Source organism: Phyllostomus discolor, chromosome 12 (assembly GCF_004126475.2).
Source record: "Phyllostomus discolor isolate MPI-MPIP mPhyDis1 chromosome 12, mPhyDis1.pri.v3, whole genome shotgun sequence".
Classification (NCBI taxonomy): Eukaryota; Metazoa; Chordata; class Mammalia; order Chiroptera; family Phyllostomidae; genus Phyllostomus; species Phyllostomus discolor.
Genome location: NC_040914.2, coordinates 65373238 through 65392763, shown reverse-complemented (window position 1 = coordinate 65392763; position 19526 = coordinate 65373238). Strand labels below are relative to the sequence as shown.

Sequence of the window (19526 nt, the reverse complement as noted above, 5' to 3'; positions counted from 1 at the left end):
GTTCTGGTGTGAGTGCACTGCTGGACTCATGAAGTGAGTTGGCTAGGGCTTCCTACGTTTGTTTGTATTGAAAACAGCTGCATTGGGATATATTTTACATGCCATGAAATTTACCCGTAGTCTATGTGCAGTTGAATAATTGTTCATCAATGTGCAGCGTTGTGAGACCATCACCACAATTCAGGTTTAGAACATTTTTATCACCTCAAAATGCTCTTTCACGCATTTTTATAGTCAGTGGGAGTCCTACTCCCAGCCCCAGCCGAACACTGACCTGCTTTCTGCTCTAGAGATGTGCCTTTCTAGAAATTTCCTACAAATGGAATCATGCAATACATCACCTTTTGTGTCTGACTTCATGCTCTTAGGTAAAGGCATTTGCAGTTCATTCACGATGCAGCATGGATCAAGTTTGTTCCTCTTCATGTCAGTTATATCTCAACAAAGCTGGGGGAAATTTTGTTCCTTTCTATTGCCGAATGACATTCCATGACATGGATCTACCACCATTTATCAGTTCCGGTGAACAGTGGGGGTGTTTTCAGCCTTGGGCTGCTATGGAGGGTGTTGCCATGGTCATTTGTGCGTGTCTTTGTGTGAACATGTGTGTCTACTTCTCCTGGGCAGGTAACTGAAAGTGGAATTTCTGGGGTTTATGGTAAGGATACATTTAACTTTTAAAAAAACTGCCAAGTTGTTTTCCAGAGTAGCTGTACAATCCCACATTGTCACCAGCATGTATGCAGATCCCAAGTTTGCTACCTCTCGCTAAAGCTGGTGACGTCAGTCTTGTGGACTACAGCCATGTCACTGGGTATGGGATGGCGCCTCATTGTGGCTTAATTCACATTTCCTTAGCGACTAATGACGTATAGCACCTTTTCATGTGCTTATGTCTTTTTTTGTGAAATGTCTACTAAAATCTTTCGCCTGTTTTTAATTGGTTGTTTGTCTTATTATTTAGTTGAAAGAGTTCTTTGTGTGGTGTATGTAAATCCTCTTTCAGATATATGATTTGTAAGTATTTTCCCTCAATATGTGACTTACCTTTTCATTTTCATAGTGGTGTCTTTTAACAGCCAAAAGTTTTTAATTTTTATGAAATCCATTTTATCAAGTTTTTGTTTTGTGAATTGTGCTTTTGATGTCAGATCCAAAAAAATCTTTGCCTAACTCAAGTTCACAAAGATTTTCTCCTATTATTTTCTCTAGATCTCTTATAGTTCTAGTTCTTATATGTACATCTGGGACCCATTTGAAATGCGTTTTGTGGGAGGTATGAAGCAACTGTGTAAATTCATGCTTTTGCATGTGGGCATCCAATTGTCCCAGAGCTGTTTGTTGCAAAGATTATCCTTTCTCCGTTGAGTTGTCATGGAACCTTTGTCAAGAGTCAATTGACCATAAATTTAACCATTTATTTCTATTCCCTTAGTCTATACATTTATCCTTTTCCATACCATATGATTGTGATTATTATATTTTCATGCAAGTTTTGAAATCAGGTAGTATAAATAAGTTTTCCAATTCTTCTTTTTTCAAAATTGTTTTGGTTATTCTAATTCCTTTGCCTTTCCACAAACATTTTAGGATACACTTGTTGTTGGTTTTTTTTAAGGCTGTGGGATTTTGATAGGAATAGCACTGAACTGGTAGGTGAATCTGGGAATGATTGCCATCTTTACAATATTGAGTCTTCTGATCATGAATGTTTCTCCATTTATTTAGATCTTCTTTAATTTCTCTCAGTAATGTTTTATAGTCTTATGTATTCATGTCTTATTTGTTTTGATGTCATTGTGAATGAAATTGCTTTCTCAATTTCATTTTTAGATTTCTTATTACTAGTTTATAGAAATACAATTGATTTTCATACATTTATTTTGTATCCTGAGTCCTTTGTTCTAGTAGGTTTTGAAAAAATTTCCTTATGATTTTCTGTATACAGGGCCATATCATACTCAAACAAAGACAGTTCTACTTTTTCCTTTCTAATTGGGGTGTCTTTAATTTTTCTTGACTTGTTGCACTAATGGCACATCCCACAGTACACTTTTGAGTGGAAGTGGGGAGAGTAGACACCCTTACCCTGTTTCTAACCTTCATCTTTCACCCTTAGGTGTGAGGTTAGCTGCAGAGTTTTAAGAGGGGCTGTGTTAGCTTTCTAGGGCTGCCACAACAAGGTTACGACAGACAGGGTGGCTTTAACAACAGAATTTTATTTACTCACAGTTCTTGGAGGCCAGATATCCAAGATCGAGGTGTCAACAGGGTTGGTTTCTTCTGAGGGCCTTTATCCTAGGCTTACAGATGGCCATGCTCTCCCTGTGTCTGTCTGCACACGGACTTCTCTCTGTGTGTCTGTGTCCCACCTCTTCTTCTTTCTTAGAAAGGCACCAGTCATGCTGGGTTAGAGCCCAACCCAATGGCCTCTTTTAACCTTATTTACTTCTTTTTAAAAATTTATTTATTTTATTTTTTAGAGAGAGGGGAGGAAGGGAGGGAGAAAGAGAGGGAGAGAAACACCGACATGAGAGAGAAACATGAATCAGTTGCCTCTCACGCGCCCCCACTAGGGACCTGGCCCGCAACACAGGCATGTGCCCTGACCAGAAATCAAACTGGTGACATTTTAGTTCACAGGCCAGCACTCAGTCCACTGAGCCACACAAGCCCGGGTCTTATTTACCTCTTTAAAGACTCTGTCTCCAGATGTAGTCACATTCGGAGACACTGGCACCAGCGCTTCAACAAAGGAATTGGGCGGGCGAGGCATGGCAATCGAGCCCATAACAGGGGCCCTCTGTCGGGGGAGGATTTTCTCTTCTATTCCTAGCGTGTTGAGAATTTTCATAAAGAAAAAGTTTGCGATTTTATCAAATGCTTTTTCTGTGTCTTTGAGGTGATCATTTGTCCTTCGTTTTATGAATACAGTACATTATATTAATTCATTTTTAAATGTTAAAACCAACCTTGCATTCCTGGGATAAATCCTGCCTGGTCATGCTATTTAATCCTCATTGTACATTGCCAGATTAAGTTTTACAGAATTACACTGAAGGTTTCTGTGTCTATATTCATGAGCGATGTTGATCTACAGTTTTCTTTTCTTGTGATGTCTTTGTCCAGTTGGGGCCAGGACAATGCTGGCCTTGTAGAACAGGTTGGGAAATGCTCCTTCTCCTCCTCTTCTGCTTTCCAAAAAAGTTTATGTATGATTGGCATTATTCCTTCCTTAAATATTTGATAGAATTCACCAGAGAAGCCGTTTGCACCTCAGCTTTTCTTTGTGGAAAGATTTTTAATCACTCATTTAATTTATTTTATCATGATATGTCTATTCGGATTTTCAATTTCTTCCTGAGTCAATTTTGGTAATTTATCTTTCTAGAAATTTGGTCATTGTGCTTACGTTGTTTGTTTTCTTGATATAAAGTTGTTCTTAATATTTTCTTACAACATTTTTGATGTCTGTATTGTCAGTTGTGATGATGTCCCTTCTTTCTTCCTGATTTGGTAATTTCGTCTTTTCTTTCTTTTTTAGATGTTTATTTAAAACATTTTTTAAATTGTACAATCATAGTTATAGCAACTTTATTGATAATAAAAGCTTAAGGGCTGGCTGGTGTGGCTCCGTGGACTGAGTGCCAGCCTGTGAACTGAAAGGTTGCCGGTTCAATTCCCAGTCAGGGCACATGCCTGGTTTGGGGCCAGGTCCCCAGTTGGGGGCATGTGAGAGGCAAGTGATCAATGTATCTTCTACACATCGATGTTTCTCTCCCTTTCTTTCTCCCTCCCTTCCCCTTTCTCTAAAGTTAAATAAATAAATAAATATTTTTTAAAATTTAAAACAGTTCAAATGTCCATCAATAGGAGAATGAAAATATGAAATACTACCAGCAATGAAAGATGAACAAGAAAAACAAACACAACCTGCTGACACAGGCAACAACATGCGCGAATCTCACCGACATCACGTGCAGCAAAGGCATGCAGGCCTGACAGCATGCGTATTCTGTGGGTCTGTTTACATGAAGTTCAGAACAAACAAAACAAATCTGTGCTGTTTGTTAAAACAAATAAGAAGAGAGGTTGCTTATTGGGGAAATTTGTCTTGCAAGAAAGGGGATACCCACTCTCAAAACCCACTCTCAAAACCCACCCTGACCACACAGCCGGCTCCTGTGAAAAGTCTGGACCCGTGAGGAAACACCACGAAAACCAAGATGCACTGTCCCAGGTGCCTGGTTAGGGAGCCCAGCAGAGGCTGTCATCCCTGCTTTACACCACTGGACACTGAGGCCCGGGGCAGAAGGGACAATTTCAGTGTCATACAGACCCTGGGTCAGAACCTAGGCCCTCAGATGTCTGGCCTGGGGTTTTATCCACTCAGCTGCTCCTCAAGCTGAGCTCACCATGACCCTCCTGCAGTGTGAGCCAGGGCCCCTCAAAAGTCGCTCCACTCCAGGCCCAAAAATACATTTTCTTACCGCCTGTCTCAAGTGTCTGCATCGTGTTACGGAAGAACTAGCCACATTCACCACCGAAGCCCAGAGGCAGGAGCTGGGTCCTTTGTTACCACAGAGCAGGGCTGTGGAAACGGGACTCAAGGGGCCGAGACGGACACTGCAGCAGCCAGCACCAGTGTCAGGGAGCACGGGGACAGGGCCCCTGCACCAGCTGCCACGCGCCATGTGCTTGTCAGACCGCCCTAGGCAAGTCCCTTGGACATGCTAAGCTTCCTCGTCTACAAAATGGGCACCACGACTGCACAGGCTTGTCGTGGCAACTAACGTGAACTCACACACCTGACATGATGTGCAAGCCCTGGAGAAAAAGGTTGCTATCATTAAGCATTGCTGAGATCCAGACGGGATAAGTTGGAGGTTGTCTGGCCATGCATTTGAGGAATTAGAAACCCCCGAGGCCCTGGCTATTGCACGCGGCTTGCAACCCAGGCTGGCTCAGGGGTCCTTGTGCCTGGCTCTGCCCCACTCCCCAGTGCCCACGGTGACATCTGTGTTCCATCAGTGTTTTCTCAGAAAGCCAAGCCCCCTTTGCATCTCAGCAGAGCTTCCAGGAAGTTGACACCCAGCTCCAAGAGGGTGCCAGCCTAGGGGTCAGGGGACACACAAACCCAGGGAAAAGCGGCTTGCCTGGCTGTCCTTTGGCACGGCTGAGCAACCTCTGACCTGCCCTGTGGGGAGGGCGGATGCTTGCCTGTGGCCTGCGGGACGGCCTCGTATTCTCTAAGAGATGTGAGCTGCGGCGCAGATCTGCTTCCACGGACTCTGGTGGGACTGCGTAGGCCACGGCCAGGCCCAGAGCACCACCACAATTCGCGGCCCCCAACTACACCGCCTGTTTGTCTGGAAGCCGACCTGTTCTCAGCAGGACTGGAGTCAGCCAAGGGTGTCACGTGCTCTCCTCCCACTGGTCTAGCCCTCTCCTGGCCTACAGTCCCGTGGGAGGGGGTGGAAGAGAATGGAGTGGGGCCCAGCCCCCCTCACGCCCGCCAGACTGTCCTACACCCTTTTCCTCCCTCAGGGGCAGCCCCTGCCCACTTCCCTACAGCCTCGGCCCCAGTGCCCACACCCACCGGTGGCACCTGTCTGGTGTGCAGTTACCTCCTGCCCATGTTTAATTCATGGCTGGGGGTTGGGACCAGCTTCCCAAGAAAGGGAAGAATTCCCCTGGGGTATTGCCCAGTTCCTGCCCGTCCACAGGGCAAACTGCTGTGGCTCCCGCCTCCTGCCTGGGTTTGGGGCTGGGAGTCAAAGCCACTGATGGGCCTGAAGGACACTGTCCCAGCCGGGGCATGGCCACCATTTGTTAATCCACAGCCCTGGAATGTTTGTGGGCCAATCAGCAAGGTCTCCAAGACTCCCCGAGGGCTCTAATAATCCTGCAATGATTAGCAGGGGCCACGGGGTCAGTGCACACCACTTGGTTTGCAGGGCGGCTGTCGGGGGGGGCAGCCAGGATTGCAGCTATCAGTCTTTTTTCATGCCAGCCCGGATGGGAGGCTGTTTGGACGCACTGCTTACTCACCAGCCTCCTCCTTTTGTCTGCCAGCCCAGCCTGACTCCTTGAGATTGTGAATAGCTCCATCCAGCCTGTGAAGCTAGCTGGACGCTGGACGGCTGAGCCCGCTCCTGCCGGATCTCCCTACAGGCCCCATGCTACGGCTGGAGCCCTCCCCTGGGCTGGGGGGCCGCTGGCCTGGCCTCCTGCCTGTGCTCCTGGCTCTCCTTGGCATGGCCTGGGCAGAGGTGCAGCCGCTCCAGCTGTGGGAGGAGCAGGCTCCAATGTCTGGAGGTAAGGGGTCCTGGGTCAGAAGAGGTAGAGGAGCTATGACCTCTGCAGAGGGGAGCGAGGGGGCTTCTGGAAGCTAGCTCCAGGCCTGAGCCCTGGGCATACTGGTGTGGTTTAAAGAGTGACCCTTAGACAGTCTTGGGAGCCAGACTGATTGGGGAGGCTGAGCTGGGGAGGAGGACAGGGTGGGCTGGGCTGGAAAGGGAGTGAGTGGGCCCGGGCTGGGAGGTCAAGAAGGAATACAGCCTGGGGTTTGCAGCTGGGGCCCTCGGAGGGCAGGCTGGACGAGAGGAGCCCCTGAACTTCTGCAAGCCCAGGGCTGGCCCCCTCCTCACACCGAACCCCCAGCCCCTGTTCCCGGCTCTCTCGCCCACCCCAGCTCTTGCCCAGGCTCCTTTATACCTGTCCCTGTCTCAGCCCGACCTCTCCACCTCTTAGTCTCCCCCGCCCCTCTGCTCCAGACCCTCCCACACATGCACGCCATCCTCCTATCCTGCCTCAGGTCTTATTTCTTAAGATGAGAATTGCATTCTCATCTTCACATGGTGACCCCCACTCCACTGCCCAGGAGACGGGCCCAAGTCCCACCGCTCAGGTGGGCCTGACCTTGTCTCCCACCCCAGCCCTGAGCAGGAAGGAGAGTTTCCTGATCCTCTCCCTGCACAACCGCCTGCGCAGCCGGGTGCAGCCCCCTGCGGCCAACATGCGGAGAATGGTGAGTGCCCCAGCCCGGGGTCCCAGAGCGGGTGGCTGGAGGGGCAGCCCTGAAGAGGGCTCAGGAGGCTACATGGGCGCCAGGTCACCTAGCCCATAGAGGGGACCCAGCCTGGTGTCTGGGGGCGCCACAGTCTCCTGCTTCCCAGAAGGCAGTCCTTTGGCCTCTCCTCACATCCCATCCCCGTTGTCCTGGAGACCAGAGGCACGGAAGGAGGAGCTTCACAAAGGAGTCCCAGCAGGATGGAGGGGCTGGGGGCCAGGAGGGGGCCTGTGTGGGACCAGGACCCAGTGCTTCTCCATGAGTTCGTCTGGGCACCTGGGAGGGGCCCCTCCAAATTCCCTGCTCATGCGCTGGGGCTGGAGCAGGTGGGTTTCCCAACAGCCCTGATTGAGGCTTTGCAGCTGGAGGTGCCATCCTGAAGCCCAGAAACTCTGGCCCTGTAGTGTGGGACCCCAGCGGCCCCAGACCATGTGAACAGCCAAGAAGTGAAGAAGAGACAGGCTGGGGCGGCAGGGTTCCCCATGGCTGCCTCCCACAAACTTCTCTGAGGCTGGCTGAGCGCTGGTGACCTTGGGAGCTCCCAGGGCAGTTTCCCACGAGTGGGGGCGGGACAGGCTGACAGCAGGGGGTCACTTCTCCCCCTCTTCCTGCTCTGCAGCAGTCCTGCCCCTCCATCAGGCCCAGGTCCTGGCTCCCACTCTCCCTCCCCACACTCCCAGCCCCAGCCTCTGGTGCAGGGGTGCTCCCAATCAGCTGGTCAGCAAAAGCCTTAGAAAACGGCATTCTATAAAAGGCGCAAATTAAGTCCCCGTAAATGAAGTCCCCGCTGGCCTCCCTCACACCTGTGACTTTGCCCCTGGGCACCCCTGGAAGCTCCTCGGGCTTTTGTCCAGAGGGGCCGAGGCCCTGGGGGGGTGGTTCAGGCTGCCGAGGGGGCCCCAGCTCCAGGCTTCGTCAGCTGTGGAGTCACTGTGGCCCCTGCCCAGGGCCCGCTCTGGGTCAGACCCCAGGCACAGCACTCGCCTCCCTGTATCCATTTAATCCTCATGGCAATCTTAGATTATTAGTACCTCGGTGTCCCCATTTTACAGATGAGGACATTGAGTCTCATGGATATTAGGTGACTGCTGGAGGCCACACAGCTGTAATGAGGTGGCCAGGCAGGCCCGGGGCATGGAGTTGGGGCGAAGCATGTTATCCTGACTACAGAGGGCTTTGTTTCCCAAGGGCGTGCTGCTGGGCGGAGCCGGGGGAAGGCCAGCTCATGCCTGGGGAGGGAGAGCAGATTAGACCTGCCCTGGAGGAGTTCTGCTGTCCGGCGCCAGGGCACTGGGGCCCAGGGCCTCTAACACCCTCACCGGTCCTCCTTTCCTGTTGGCACCCTAACACCCCACGGCCGGGGTGGGGGATGGGATACAGAGGCAGGGCTGCTGCAGCTTTTGGCATCAAGGGGAAGCGGAGGGGGAGCCGCTGAGCCTTTCTGACAATGGCCAGGGCCAGGCATAGCGGGCAGCACACACAGAGCCCGTGTGGGAGGCTTGGGCGCTGCCCAGGGCTCACACTGCCAGGTGGGGAAAACTGTTGCAGAAACCCATCCCATCCGGGACTGGCACTGCGCCCCCAGGAGCCCGTGTCCCCCTCGGGGTGGTGGTGCCATGGTCAGGGCCACAGGGTGCCCCCACAGGAGTCAGGAGGATGGAGGCTTGAAGCCAGGGTGGAGCAGGCCCTAGGCTGGGGGTCCACACAGAGCCCCGGGTTTTTCCAGGAGGCCTTGGAGAGCTCCGCGCAGGTCCTATCTGGCCTCTCCTGCCCCCGGCAGAGTGGGCAAAACCCCGCCCAGAGCAGCTGAGCAGGACACCTGGCCCAGGGCTCTCTTTGCAGGACTAGCCGCCCTAGGAACATGCGGGAGATGGCAGGAGAGGGCCCCGCTGATGCCTCTGTTTATACCTCCCCCAGGACTGGAGTGAGAGCCTGGCCCGACAGGCTCAAGCCAGGGCCGCCCTCTGTGGCGGCCCAGCCCCAAGCCTGGGGCCCACCCGCCTGGCCACTTCACACGTGGGCTGGAATGTGCAGCTGCTGCCTGTGGGCTCCGCATCCTTCGTCCAGGTGGTGGGCCTGTGGTTCGAGGAGGGCCAGTGGTACAGCCACGCAGCGGCCGAGTGTGCCCACAATGCCACCTGTACCCACTACACCCAGGTGAGGCGGGGTACCAGCTCTGAGGCCCCAGAGCTGCGGGGGTCGGCTCAGAGTGGCTAGTTTGTCTTAAAACTAGTGGCTGCTTTTCCTCCGATTTGCATGGTTTTGCTTTTTTTCCAGCTTTAAATATGACATATTTCAAACATAAATTAGATTACGGGCTCCCTCTTACCCACTACGTAGAACTAGAAGACATGACCCGTGTTTGTTTCTCATCTCCGTAAAACAGCGACGACATCTAAACCCAACTACAGCCCTGCCCTGGCCCTTCCCTGTGTCCCTCCACAGAGGCGACTCCCCTGACACCCCGGTGGCTGTTCCCAAGCATGCTTCCTCTGTTTTTCTTCCTCTATCTCTGGCATTGTTTAGGTGCTAAGGAAAACAACGAAAAACACAGGCAAAATCTCCAGCGTGTTTTCATACCTTTACTGCATGTGACAGTGTTTTTCTACCCTCTCTACTTGTGCAGGTGGGTCGTTTGTTATTAATTCTCACATAGTGCTCTCTCTGTCTCCTTTTGCATTATTTATGTTTATCACTCCAGACCAGCTTATAATATTTCCTTGCATGATCCAGCTACCAAATGGGTGATGCACTGTGAATACACTGAAATTTACAGGCATTTAGGTTATTTTTACTTGCTTGCTATTAAAAGTCATGCAGGAATGCACGCATCTTAGTTCCGATCCCCTTGTGCGCATGCACCCGGCGTCTCGCTAGGACACACGTGGAAGGGGAGGGGCTGGGTCATGTGGATCTTGTGCCTACCTGCCGGCTAGGCTCTGCCCCATCGATCACCCACCTGCACTCCCGCCGCAAACCAGGGCCCCTCCCCCATCATTTTTAAACTAAGTTCATATACCATACAATTTTTTAAAGATTTTATGTATTCATTTTTAGATAGGGGGAAGGGAGAGGTACAGAGAGGGAGACAAACATCAATGCGTGGCTTCCTCTCACGCACCCCCACCGGGGACCTGGCCTGCAGTTCAGGCATGTGCCCAGACTGGCCAGCAGTCAATCCACTGAGCCACACTAGCCAGGGCAATTTTATCTGTAAATAAGTATATATATCTAAAAATGACTGCTCTGGCGGGGTAGCTCAGTTGGTTAGAGCATCGTCCAGATACACCGAGGTTGCAGGTCCATCCCTGGTCAGGGCACACACAAGACCAACCGGTGAGCGCATAACTAAGTGACTCAAATCCGTGTTTCTCTCTCCCTTCTTCCCTTCCTCTCTGCTCCAGCCCAGTGTCTGTTCTGATTGCCTACTGTTTGTTAAATACTTGGAGCATCTGCCCACTTTGCACGTTGTTTGATGTGGGATAATGTGATGGGGGTGTGTGTGTGCTGTTTTGGCTTTGTTCATTGCTGGATTTGGTTTGCTAAATATTATTTGATAGTGAAATTGTCTTCTGATTTTCTTTCCTTGTACTGCCCTTACCTGGGTGATGGCAGTGTCATCCTGACCTCATAAAATGGGTCGAAAGCTTTGCCTCGTTTTCTATTGCTATCACTCTCCTTTAGAACTATTTGTGTCTTGTTCTATTTTCTGTTTGTTTTGTGTAAGTGTATGTATGTGTGGATTTTTAATTACTGACCCAACTTTGAGAAATGGTCATAGATTATTTTCTTCTCTTTCTTTCAGAGAAAGTTTTATTTCCTAGGAAGTTGTCCATTTTATGTTTTCCAATTGATTGGTTATAACTGTTCCTTTTTAAAAATTTTGTTGCAAATTTTATTTTATGAGCTAGTTATAAACAATAGCCATTTCTTATCTTGATGTTTAGAACTCTTAGTATTTCAGATTCTTAAAAAAATGAATTGGTAATGGAAAAAATGAGTTGGTAGCTAGCTTCTCACTAACATTCAGCCACAAATGTGATATAAGCTTCTTGAATCCGCACAGTGAAACAGCGGTGGATGGTGACCTCGAGAGAACAAAATCGAGCTTCATAATTGTTCCTTGTTTACCAGAGATTTTAAAAGTATTTACTGTGTCTGTAGTGAATGTCCTTTTAAAATTCCAAGTTTATTTTTGCCTTCTCTCTTTTATTCTTGACCAATTTTCCCAGAGGTTTCTGTATTTTAACAATTTAGTTGTTTGTTTTCATTTAAAAATTTTTATTAATTTCTGTTCTCATTTTTACTATTTTCTTTCTTTGATTTTATTCAATTTACTGTTATTCTTTTTTATAATCTTCATTTGGGTTCTCAGCTCATCAGTTTTGTCTTTTTCGTTTCTGCTTTGTGGGTTTAAGGCTGTAGATTTCTCCCTAAACTTCGCCACCCGTGCCCCGTGAGCTCCAGCACTCAGCGTTCCCGGCATCACTCAGGGTCCGTGTGTCCTGTTTTTCGTCAGGATGCTGTCTTCGGTTTTGAAATGTGTGTCTAAACTTCCAAACTGTGCTTTCTTCTTTACTCCTAAATTCCTTACTGTAGATTTCATTGCACAGAATTGGAACATGGCCTGCAGGACATTGGTTCTTTGGTGCTGGATGAATCTTGCTCTGAGGTTTAGTGAGGGGTCAGTGTTGGCAAGGATGCCATGAATTCCTGCAAAGAATGTATATTCTTTCATTGTTGGGCACATACGTATGACCACACGTTCGCCTCTCCCTGTCTCATACTTATCATTTTAAGTGGCTACCGGAGTGTGCTGAGCTCTGCCTGTGTTTTGACCACTTGTTCTCATTTCCAAGTTGTCACTGATTCTAAGATTTTAGATCTAAGTTTTGAAAACTATTAAAGACCTATATCCATTAGCTTTTGTTGCACAACCCACGCTACCTCCAAATTTAGCATCTCACCATTCTGTAGGGGCAGTTTGGGTTGGGAGCAGCTGGGAAGTTCTTCTGGTCTTGGCTGGGCCCACTCACGCAGCTGCGATCCGCTGCCGGGTTGGCCAGATGCTGGGCTGTCTAGTGTGGCCCCAATCTCTGCCCTAGGAGGGCTCTCACCCGCCAGGAGCCTTGCTCACACGGTGGCTTGAGCAGTTTTATGAGGGTAGAAATTGCAGGGTCTCCTGAGGCCTAGGTTCAAAACTGGCCCAATATCACCTCCGCTGCAAGCCACAGGGCCAGTGTTGGGGAAAGAGTCCTTCTGTTGATGCAAAGGCTTCGAAGCCACATTTAAAGGGGTGCTGAAGCAAGAAGTGTGTCCATTTTTGCAGTCTGTCACAAGGCCTTTCATGCCGAAGTCCTTCTTTTTTGACTCTCCTCCACCAATCCACAATTTCCCCTCCCTTCAGGTATCTGCTGCCCCTCACCCCCCTGCTCCCCACCCCCACCCCCACCCAGAAAGCCTTCCTAGGCTATTTCCACCCATCCTATAGCCCCACCCATCACGGCGGTTACTCCTGAGGCCCCAGGGGAGGGGAGGGAGCTGTCTGTCTGCCTGGCTTGGGGCCAAAGCTGTATCCTCCCTCCCCAGGTGAGCATCACCTGTGCTGCTGGCCCCAGACTGCCAGTGGGGGTGGCCTGATAGGATTTCTGAGTCCTGTGTCTCCCGCAGCTTGTGTGGGCCACCTCGAGCCAGCTGGGCTGCGGGCGACACCCCTGCTCTGGGCACCAGGCTGAGATGGAAGCCTTTGTCTGCGCCTACTCCCCCGGGTAAGCCCCACCACGCTGCGCTGTCGGGGCTGGCATGGGCAGGACACTTTCACCCTAGGGGAGATGCCCACCCGCTCACCCAAAAGGCCTTGACCTCTTGGTCCAACCCTGTGGGAGAGGGCAGAAGGGGGTCAGGGATCAGGTGCACAGGTGGCAGCACCCACGATTGCAGCTGTGCAGAATGTGGTCTCCTCAGAGGCCTCTTTCTGGAAGCACTACCGGCTTCAGGGAGTGACCTGACCCAGTATTAGTTTGGAGGTCCTCTTTTCTTTCCTAGGAAACCCCCCAGTCTCACCCAGCTCCCTGGCTCCCGGGCAGGGCCAGAAGGAGCTGAAGGGATGGCTGGGGCAGGCAGCAAGGCCCACCCCTGCCTGGCCGAGGGCCAGGCCCTTCCAGCCCTCTGGTGCTTATTCTCACAGAGGCAACTGGGAGGTCAACGGGAAGACTATCGTCCCCTACAAGAAGGGTGCCTGGTGTTCGCTCTGCACGGCCAGCATCTCAGGCTGCTTCAAAGCCTGGGACCACGCAGGGGGGCTCTGTGGTAAGTGCCCACCTTGCCTGCCTCCTCCTGGGTGGTGGGTGTAGGAGAGTTTGATCTGGTGACGAGAGGAGGGAGGCTGCATCCTGCGGGGCGGTCCCAGGAGCCCTGGGCCTCTGCACCCAGGGACGACCTGCCTGGAGGCCTCCTTCCAGAGTTCCCTCCTTCTCTGGCCAGAGGTCCCCAGGAACCCGTGCCGCATGAGCTGCCGGAACCACGGGCATCTCAACATCAGCACCTGCCACTGCCACTGTCCCCCTGGCTACACGGGCAGGTATTGCCAAGGTGAGGCATTCCTGGGGTTCCAGATCACAACAGCGTGAGGGACCCAGCGAGGGGAGTCCAGGCCCCCCACACACAGGCAGCCCCCAGGGGGGGCAGAGGGCCTGAGTGCAATGGGCACGCTCTTGTGCGCAAACACACACACACGCTTCTGTAGTGTGTCCAGCGGCTGCACTGCACTCACTGAGTGAGTTTCCAGGGAGCATCGAGTGTGTGAGGGGCTCTGACTGTGAACGTGCCGGTCCTCACTGGGCATGAAGTCATTCAGCACGCTCGCACTGAGCGCTGCCCACGGGCCGGACCCTGAGCTGTGCAGCGGACTCAGAGTGGACTCCCACCAGCCCCATAGGCTCTGGATGGGGGGAGGAAGACAGAATTAGGATTCAGAAGTGGATTCTTCTCCCACTGTCTCCCCTCCCCAGCTGTGACCCCAGGCAGGTCACCTCCCAAACCCCAGTGTGCTTCTCTCTACAATGAGGAGAAACCGAAGGCGCCACGGGGGCAGCGTTCCTTCCCTCAGAAGGGCGGTCTCCCTGTGGCCGCCAGTCCCTGCATGTGCACAGCCTGGGAGGGGCAGCCTGGGGCCCCCGGGCTATGCCCAGCTCGGTCTCTCCCTGGCCCTCCCGGCAGTGCGGTGCAGCGTGCAGTGCGTGCACGGCCGGTTCCGGGAAGAGGAGTGCTCCTGCGTCTGCGACGTGGGCTACGGGGGAGCCCAGTGCGCCAGTGAGTCCTGACCCGAGGGCCCCAAGAGCCGGCCCCTCCCAGGACCCCTCGCTGGTGTGCTGGATCCGGCTCAGACCTGTTCAGACCTGCTCAGGGTTGCCCGTCGTGCACATCTCTTCCCAAGTCCATGTTCAGTGACATTGGTAGCCTGAAGCCAGCCAGGGTGTGGGCATCTACACCACAGAAATTGGCAAGTGCTACCAATCAGAAGTTTCACTTTGAGGCAGAGAGCTGGTTGTCACACCTTTACCCGCACACCACTGACCCGGCCCACACTCCGGCGGGTGGCACCGTGAGCTCAGCTCCCTGGCAGGGTGGGCGGGTTCACCGCGCTGACAGGAGATCCCCCACACACACTCAGGCTCCCCCCTCCCCAGCCAGGGTACACTTTCCCTTCCACTCCTGTGACCTGAGGATCGACGGGGACTGCTTCATGGTGTCTTCGGAGGCAGACACCTATTACGGAGCCAAGATGAAATGCCAGGTGACAGCTGACCCCTGCCTTCCCAGGGGTGGCCCCACGGTCTCAAGCAAGGGTCTTAATGGAGGGACGCTGGACTAAGAGATGGCTCCTTCGACATCTTCTGACCCGATTCTCATCATTAGCATAAAGCAGGGTTCACTCAGAGGCCGGTAGAAACCATGAGGTCACTTAATGCGCTGAGGGACCCGGGACGAGGCCCCACCCACCTCCATCTAAGGAACTGTGCTGACTCAGCGCCACCTGCTGGTGGTGAGCAGGTTTGGGGAGGCCAGAACTGACCGTTTTAGGAGAACCAGAAATCCAGATTTTCATTGCCATCTCTAGACTTATTAATGCTGACAGGCAAATCAAACGTATTTAAGGCACTAAGCAGGTAAAACAAACCCTTCCAATGGCAGGACGCTGTCAGTCTGGACCCTTGGGGTGGGGAGGGGGAGGGGGGACCAGCTCTACGAGGCAGGAGGCTGTGGTGGGGCAGTGAGGACCCAGCACCCCGCTTGTTGTCTGTGGCCACAGTGGGGTGGCAGGAGGGCTGGCCTGAGACCTGGGGCCCCCGTGGGCATGACCCAGAGCGGGCGTTGCAGGGAAAGGGCGGGGTCCTCGCCCAGATCGAGAGCCAGAAGGTGCAAGACATCCTCGCCTTCTACCTGGGCCGCCTGGAGACAACCAACGAGGTGACCGACAGTGACTTTGAGACCAGGAACTTCTGGATCGGTGAGTATGGGGCTGGGGTGCCCTGCAGTGCTCCAGGAGTCTGGGCCAGGGGCAGGGGGAACCCGGAGCACCCCCAGCTGACAGGGAGGGTGTGGAGAGGGCTGGGAGCCCAGCGTGGGGGTCAGGCTGCAACCCCCTCCCTGGGGAGAGAGCCCAAGAGAGAGAACACCACAAGGGGGACCAGAAGGGCAGGGAAGGGGGCTTGGGGGCTGGGGCCAGACAGGCCTTGGGCAGCAGGCTCGGGGCTCGGGGCCCTCCTTTCCTGGGTCGTGGGGCCAACCTCGACTGCCCCGGCCCAGGGCTCACCTACAAGACCTCCAAGGACTCCTTCCGCTGGTCTACCGGGGAGCACCAGTCCTTCACCAGTTTTGCCTTTGGGCAGCCTGACAACCAGGGGTGAGTCTGGGGTGCCCCCTCCCCTGGGCCCACCTTCTCCCCTGAGTCTGCTCGCTAAGCCTGCAGTTGCCACTGAAGAACCTCCACCCAGCCTGCTGCCTGGGTCTGAGCCTCACCTGGTACCCAGGTGCGGAGGAAGTCAGGGCCCAGCTGGGTGCTGAGGTGGGGCACACCCCAGGCCTCCAGGTGTTCATGTAAAAAAAGGAACCCAAGAAGGCTTCATCCATGGTCCCTCCTCTATTACCCATCCCCACCCCCTGCTTCCCTGGGTCTGTATCAGTGCATCAACTCCCGAATTCTGTAGCTGTCCGGCCCCCTGCTCCTGTTCACACAACATCCGCCCACCCGCCAGCCAGCCTGTGCTAAGGGCCTTCTTGTTACGTAGGCAGCCCTGCCCTGGTCTTCACAGTCACAGGAATGCCCAGGGCAGGGGTGACAGGGGTCGAGGCGGTCAGGCTGTGTGGCCCCCAAGGACTCCAAATATCTCACCCAACCCTCCCTCTACCTCCCAGGCAGCAGCCAGGCCTGTGCCCCTGGCCCACCTCCTAGAGGCAGTGAGCCTGCTCTGGCACCCAGGCACACCTCTCCCTGCTGGGAGGGAACACCTGGGCCTCTCTGTTGTGGGTCGCCACCCCCCCCCCCCCCATTGGCTGGTGTGGCTGAGCGCTGGCAGTGGGTGGGCGGAGTTGCCGCCCCAGGTAGGGGGTGTGCCAAGATCTCCCGGCTTCCCAGGGGAGAGCTGCGGTGGTCTGGGGAGCAGGAGAGGGATCTTGGGTTGGGTCTGGCTCCCAGAAGCCCCATTCGCAGGAAAGGATGCAGGGCAGGACGGAGGCACTGAGGCCTCTTAGATGCAGGGGGTCTGCTGGGACAGAGGAGTAAGCCTCTCCCAGACTCCTGACGTCATCGCTCTGAGGGTCTGGCATCTCCGCCCCGCAGGTTTGGCAACTGTGTGGAGCTGCAGGCCTCGGCCGCCTTCAACTGGAACGACCAGCGCTGTAGAACCCGAAACCGCTACATCTGCCAGTTCGGTGAGGGTCCTCCCACGGCCCCCGCCCCTGCAGCCCTGTCCCCTGGGGTGGCTGCCAGGCCCCACCCAGTCGGCCAGGACATCCAGTCCACAGGCCTGGAGAGTGTTCCGGCCCACAGGGCCACTGAGAACACCCTGCTCCAGGCGGGCAACTCTGAGGCCCCATGAAGAGAGGCGAGCACAGCCTCACCGAGCGTGGCATTCACCCAGTGGCCCAACTGAATGCGCAGCCTGACCCGGCTTTCTCCAATGTCCCTTCCTCCTGTCGCTGAAATTGCTCCCTGGGGGGCCTGTTGGGCTCCTCAATGTCACCTGACTCTCTGGAGCCCAGTGAACTCTGGCCGGAGGCAGAGGGGAAGCCTGGCCTGGAGCCAGCTCCCAGCAGCACCTGCTGGGAGGGTCTGGAGCTACACAGGACCATGGCCAAGGGTACTTCTGGACCAAGTGCAGGTCCGCTTCCCAGGACTCCCTGGGCTGCCATCGAGCCTCGCTCTGTTCTCTTCCTTCCCAGCTCAGGAGCACATTTCCCGCTGGGGCCCAGGGCCCTGAAGCTCAGCCACTCCTCTCCCTTGCCTCTGCCTGGGTGCACCAGCCCTGCCTGCCTGTCTGCCCATGTCTCTGGAACAGGGGCCAGGCCCAGACCTCAAGCCCAACATCTGAAGAGGTCCCAGACCTTGCAGGAAGGGGGCGGGGCCATTAGGGAGGCTAGCATAGGGGGAGGGGAGCCTGGGGCCCCTCAGTCTGCTTCTGATCCGGGAGATGGGCCTCAGTCAGGTGGTGAAACAAGAGCCAAGGTCAGGGGCAGACGAGATTGAGACTGCTCTCCTCCATCTGGGCTGGACCCTCTGGGGCAGATGGAAGTTCCCAGTGGCCCAGGATGCAGCCCACAAAAGATTAAACTAAGTTATGGAACAAACTTGTGAATGCTCGTTTCGAAGGGGAATTCAGAGGAGCCAGGATGACCCTGGAGGACCAGAGAGAGCCCGAAGCTCAGAGTGCCTCCTGCCCGCCCGAGCCTCCTCCCTGCTCACCCACGTGACCCAGGCTGCCCTCTGGAGGCTTCAGGCCCTGAATAACACATAGATGCTGAAGCCTCATTTGCATCCCCGACGTCTTGCCCCAGCTCCCCTCACCACTGCCTCTGTTGGCCTTGTGTTTCTGTTCACACGCTGTCCCTTTGAGCTGTCTGCCTGCTCCACGTGTTTCCTCTTTCTTTGTGATCATCTACACCGGGGTCTGTTGTGGCCCCGTCTCCCTCCGCTCCCTGCAGTGGCCGGAGGGTCCAGGCAGGTGCTGTTACCTCTGTCCAAAATGTGCCGCATCGCATGCCCTTGTGTGCTCACGGGGAGTTGCTTTGCTGGTTGGAGGTAGAAGTGTGGCCTGGGGTTACGGGTGGGGGGTGGGGAGGGATGGGAAGAGTACCAATCACAGGTCTTAGCAGCAACCTATAGAAACAGCTCTGGCTAATCAAAGCAGAAAAGGAAGTGATCCTAAGGACAATGATTTTAAAAGGGACAAAGGCCCAGCTGGTGCGGCTCAGTGGATTAAGCACAAGCCTTTGAACTAAAGGGTTGCCAGTTGGATTCCCAGTCAGGGCACCTGCCTGGGTTGCGGGCCAGGTCCCAGGTAAGGGGCACACAAGAGGCAACCACACACTGATGTTGCTGTCCCTCTCTCCCTCCCTTCCTCGTTCTCTAGAAATAAATAAATAAAACCTTAAAAAAAGCTCATCAAAATTTACAGTTGAAATAAATGTATCTTATTATATGTAAACTATAAAAAAATTAATAAAATGGGCAAAAGAGTTCAATAGATATTCTCCAAGATGACTCGCAAGTGGCCAGCAAGCACATGAAAAGTGATCAACATCACCAGTCACTAGGAAATCCGAACCAAAGCATAGTGGGACACCACTTCACAGCCATTAGGACAGCTGTTTCCAAAGAAACAGACAGTAATTGTTGATGAGGTTGGGGACCGACCAGAGCCCTCGTGCGCTGTTGGCGGGGGTGTAACATGGTGCCACCACTGCTAAAAACAGTTTGGCGATTCCACAAAAAGTTAAACACAACTACCATGTGACCCAGCAATTCCACTCACAGGCACATGCCCAAGAGAACTGGAAACAAGAATGCATGCGAGTTCTTATACACAAAGTTCACAGAAGCAGCATCCGCAATAGCCAAAAGGTAGAAACAACCCAAACGCCCACCAGCGGATGCGTGCGCAGGAAAATCACGGTGCGTACATATCATATCATCCAGCCACTAAAAAGAATGGAGTACTGATGCATACCACAAGGTGGAGGAACCTTGAAAATGTTATTTTAAGTGAAAAAAGCTAGTCATAAGATGTCACATATTGTATGATTCCATTTATATGCAACATTCAGAACAGGAAAATCTGTTGAAATAGAACAGATTGGCGTTGGCAGGGGCAGCAGGAGAGTGGGAGTAGCTGCTCACCGAGGGCAGGTTTCATTCTGGAATGACAGACATGTTGTAGAGATCCGTGTGGGACTT

At 53.4% G+C, this 19526-nt stretch overlaps 1 protein-coding gene across 3 annotated transcripts; it reads left to right on the top strand.

The window, feature by feature from the left end:
- Positions 1-5937: 5937 nt before the first annotated feature.
- LOC114488221 (C-type lectin domain family 18 member A-like) lies at positions 5938-18165 on the top strand. Of its 3 annotated transcripts, XM_028501899.2 has the most exons (12): positions 5941-6318; positions 6939-7030; positions 8990-9229; positions 12743-12840; positions 13260-13381; positions 13556-13663; positions 14291-14383; positions 14761-14867; positions 15452-15581; positions 15881-15977; positions 16914-17005; positions 17516-17666. In XM_028501899.2, exons 1-12 carry the CDS (start codon positions 6180-6182, stop codon positions 17551-17553), a joined length of 1356 nt encoding a protein of 451 aa, XP_028357700.1. In that variant the 5' UTR covers positions 5941-6179; the 3' UTR covers positions 17554-17666. The 3 variants fall into 3 exon arrangements, with proteins under 3 accessions (XP_035868094.1, XP_035868093.1, XP_028357700.1); XM_036012200.1 differs by lacking the exon at positions 15881-15977 and having other exon boundaries at positions 5940-6318; positions 17516-18165; XM_036012201.1 differs by lacking the exons at positions 14291-14383; positions 15881-15977 and having other exon boundaries at positions 5938-6318; positions 17516-18165.
- Positions 18166-19526: the final 1361 nt, after the last annotated feature.

Excerpts from the sequence above, each read along its gene's own strand:
- LOC114488221 (XM_036012200.1), top strand. The coding sequence starts at position 6,180 with ATGCTACGGCTGGAGCCCTCCCCTGGGCTGGGGGGCCGCTGGCCTGGC. Across the intron at positions 6,319-6,938 it reads GCAGGCTCCAATGTCTGGAG|CCCTGAGCAGGAAGGAGAGT; the intron begins GTAAGGGGTCCT and ends CTCCCACCCCAG. Across the intron at positions 12,841-13,259 it reads GTCTGCGCCTACTCCCCCGG|AGGCAACTGGGAGGTCAACG; the intron begins GTAAGCCCCACC and ends TTATTCTCACAG.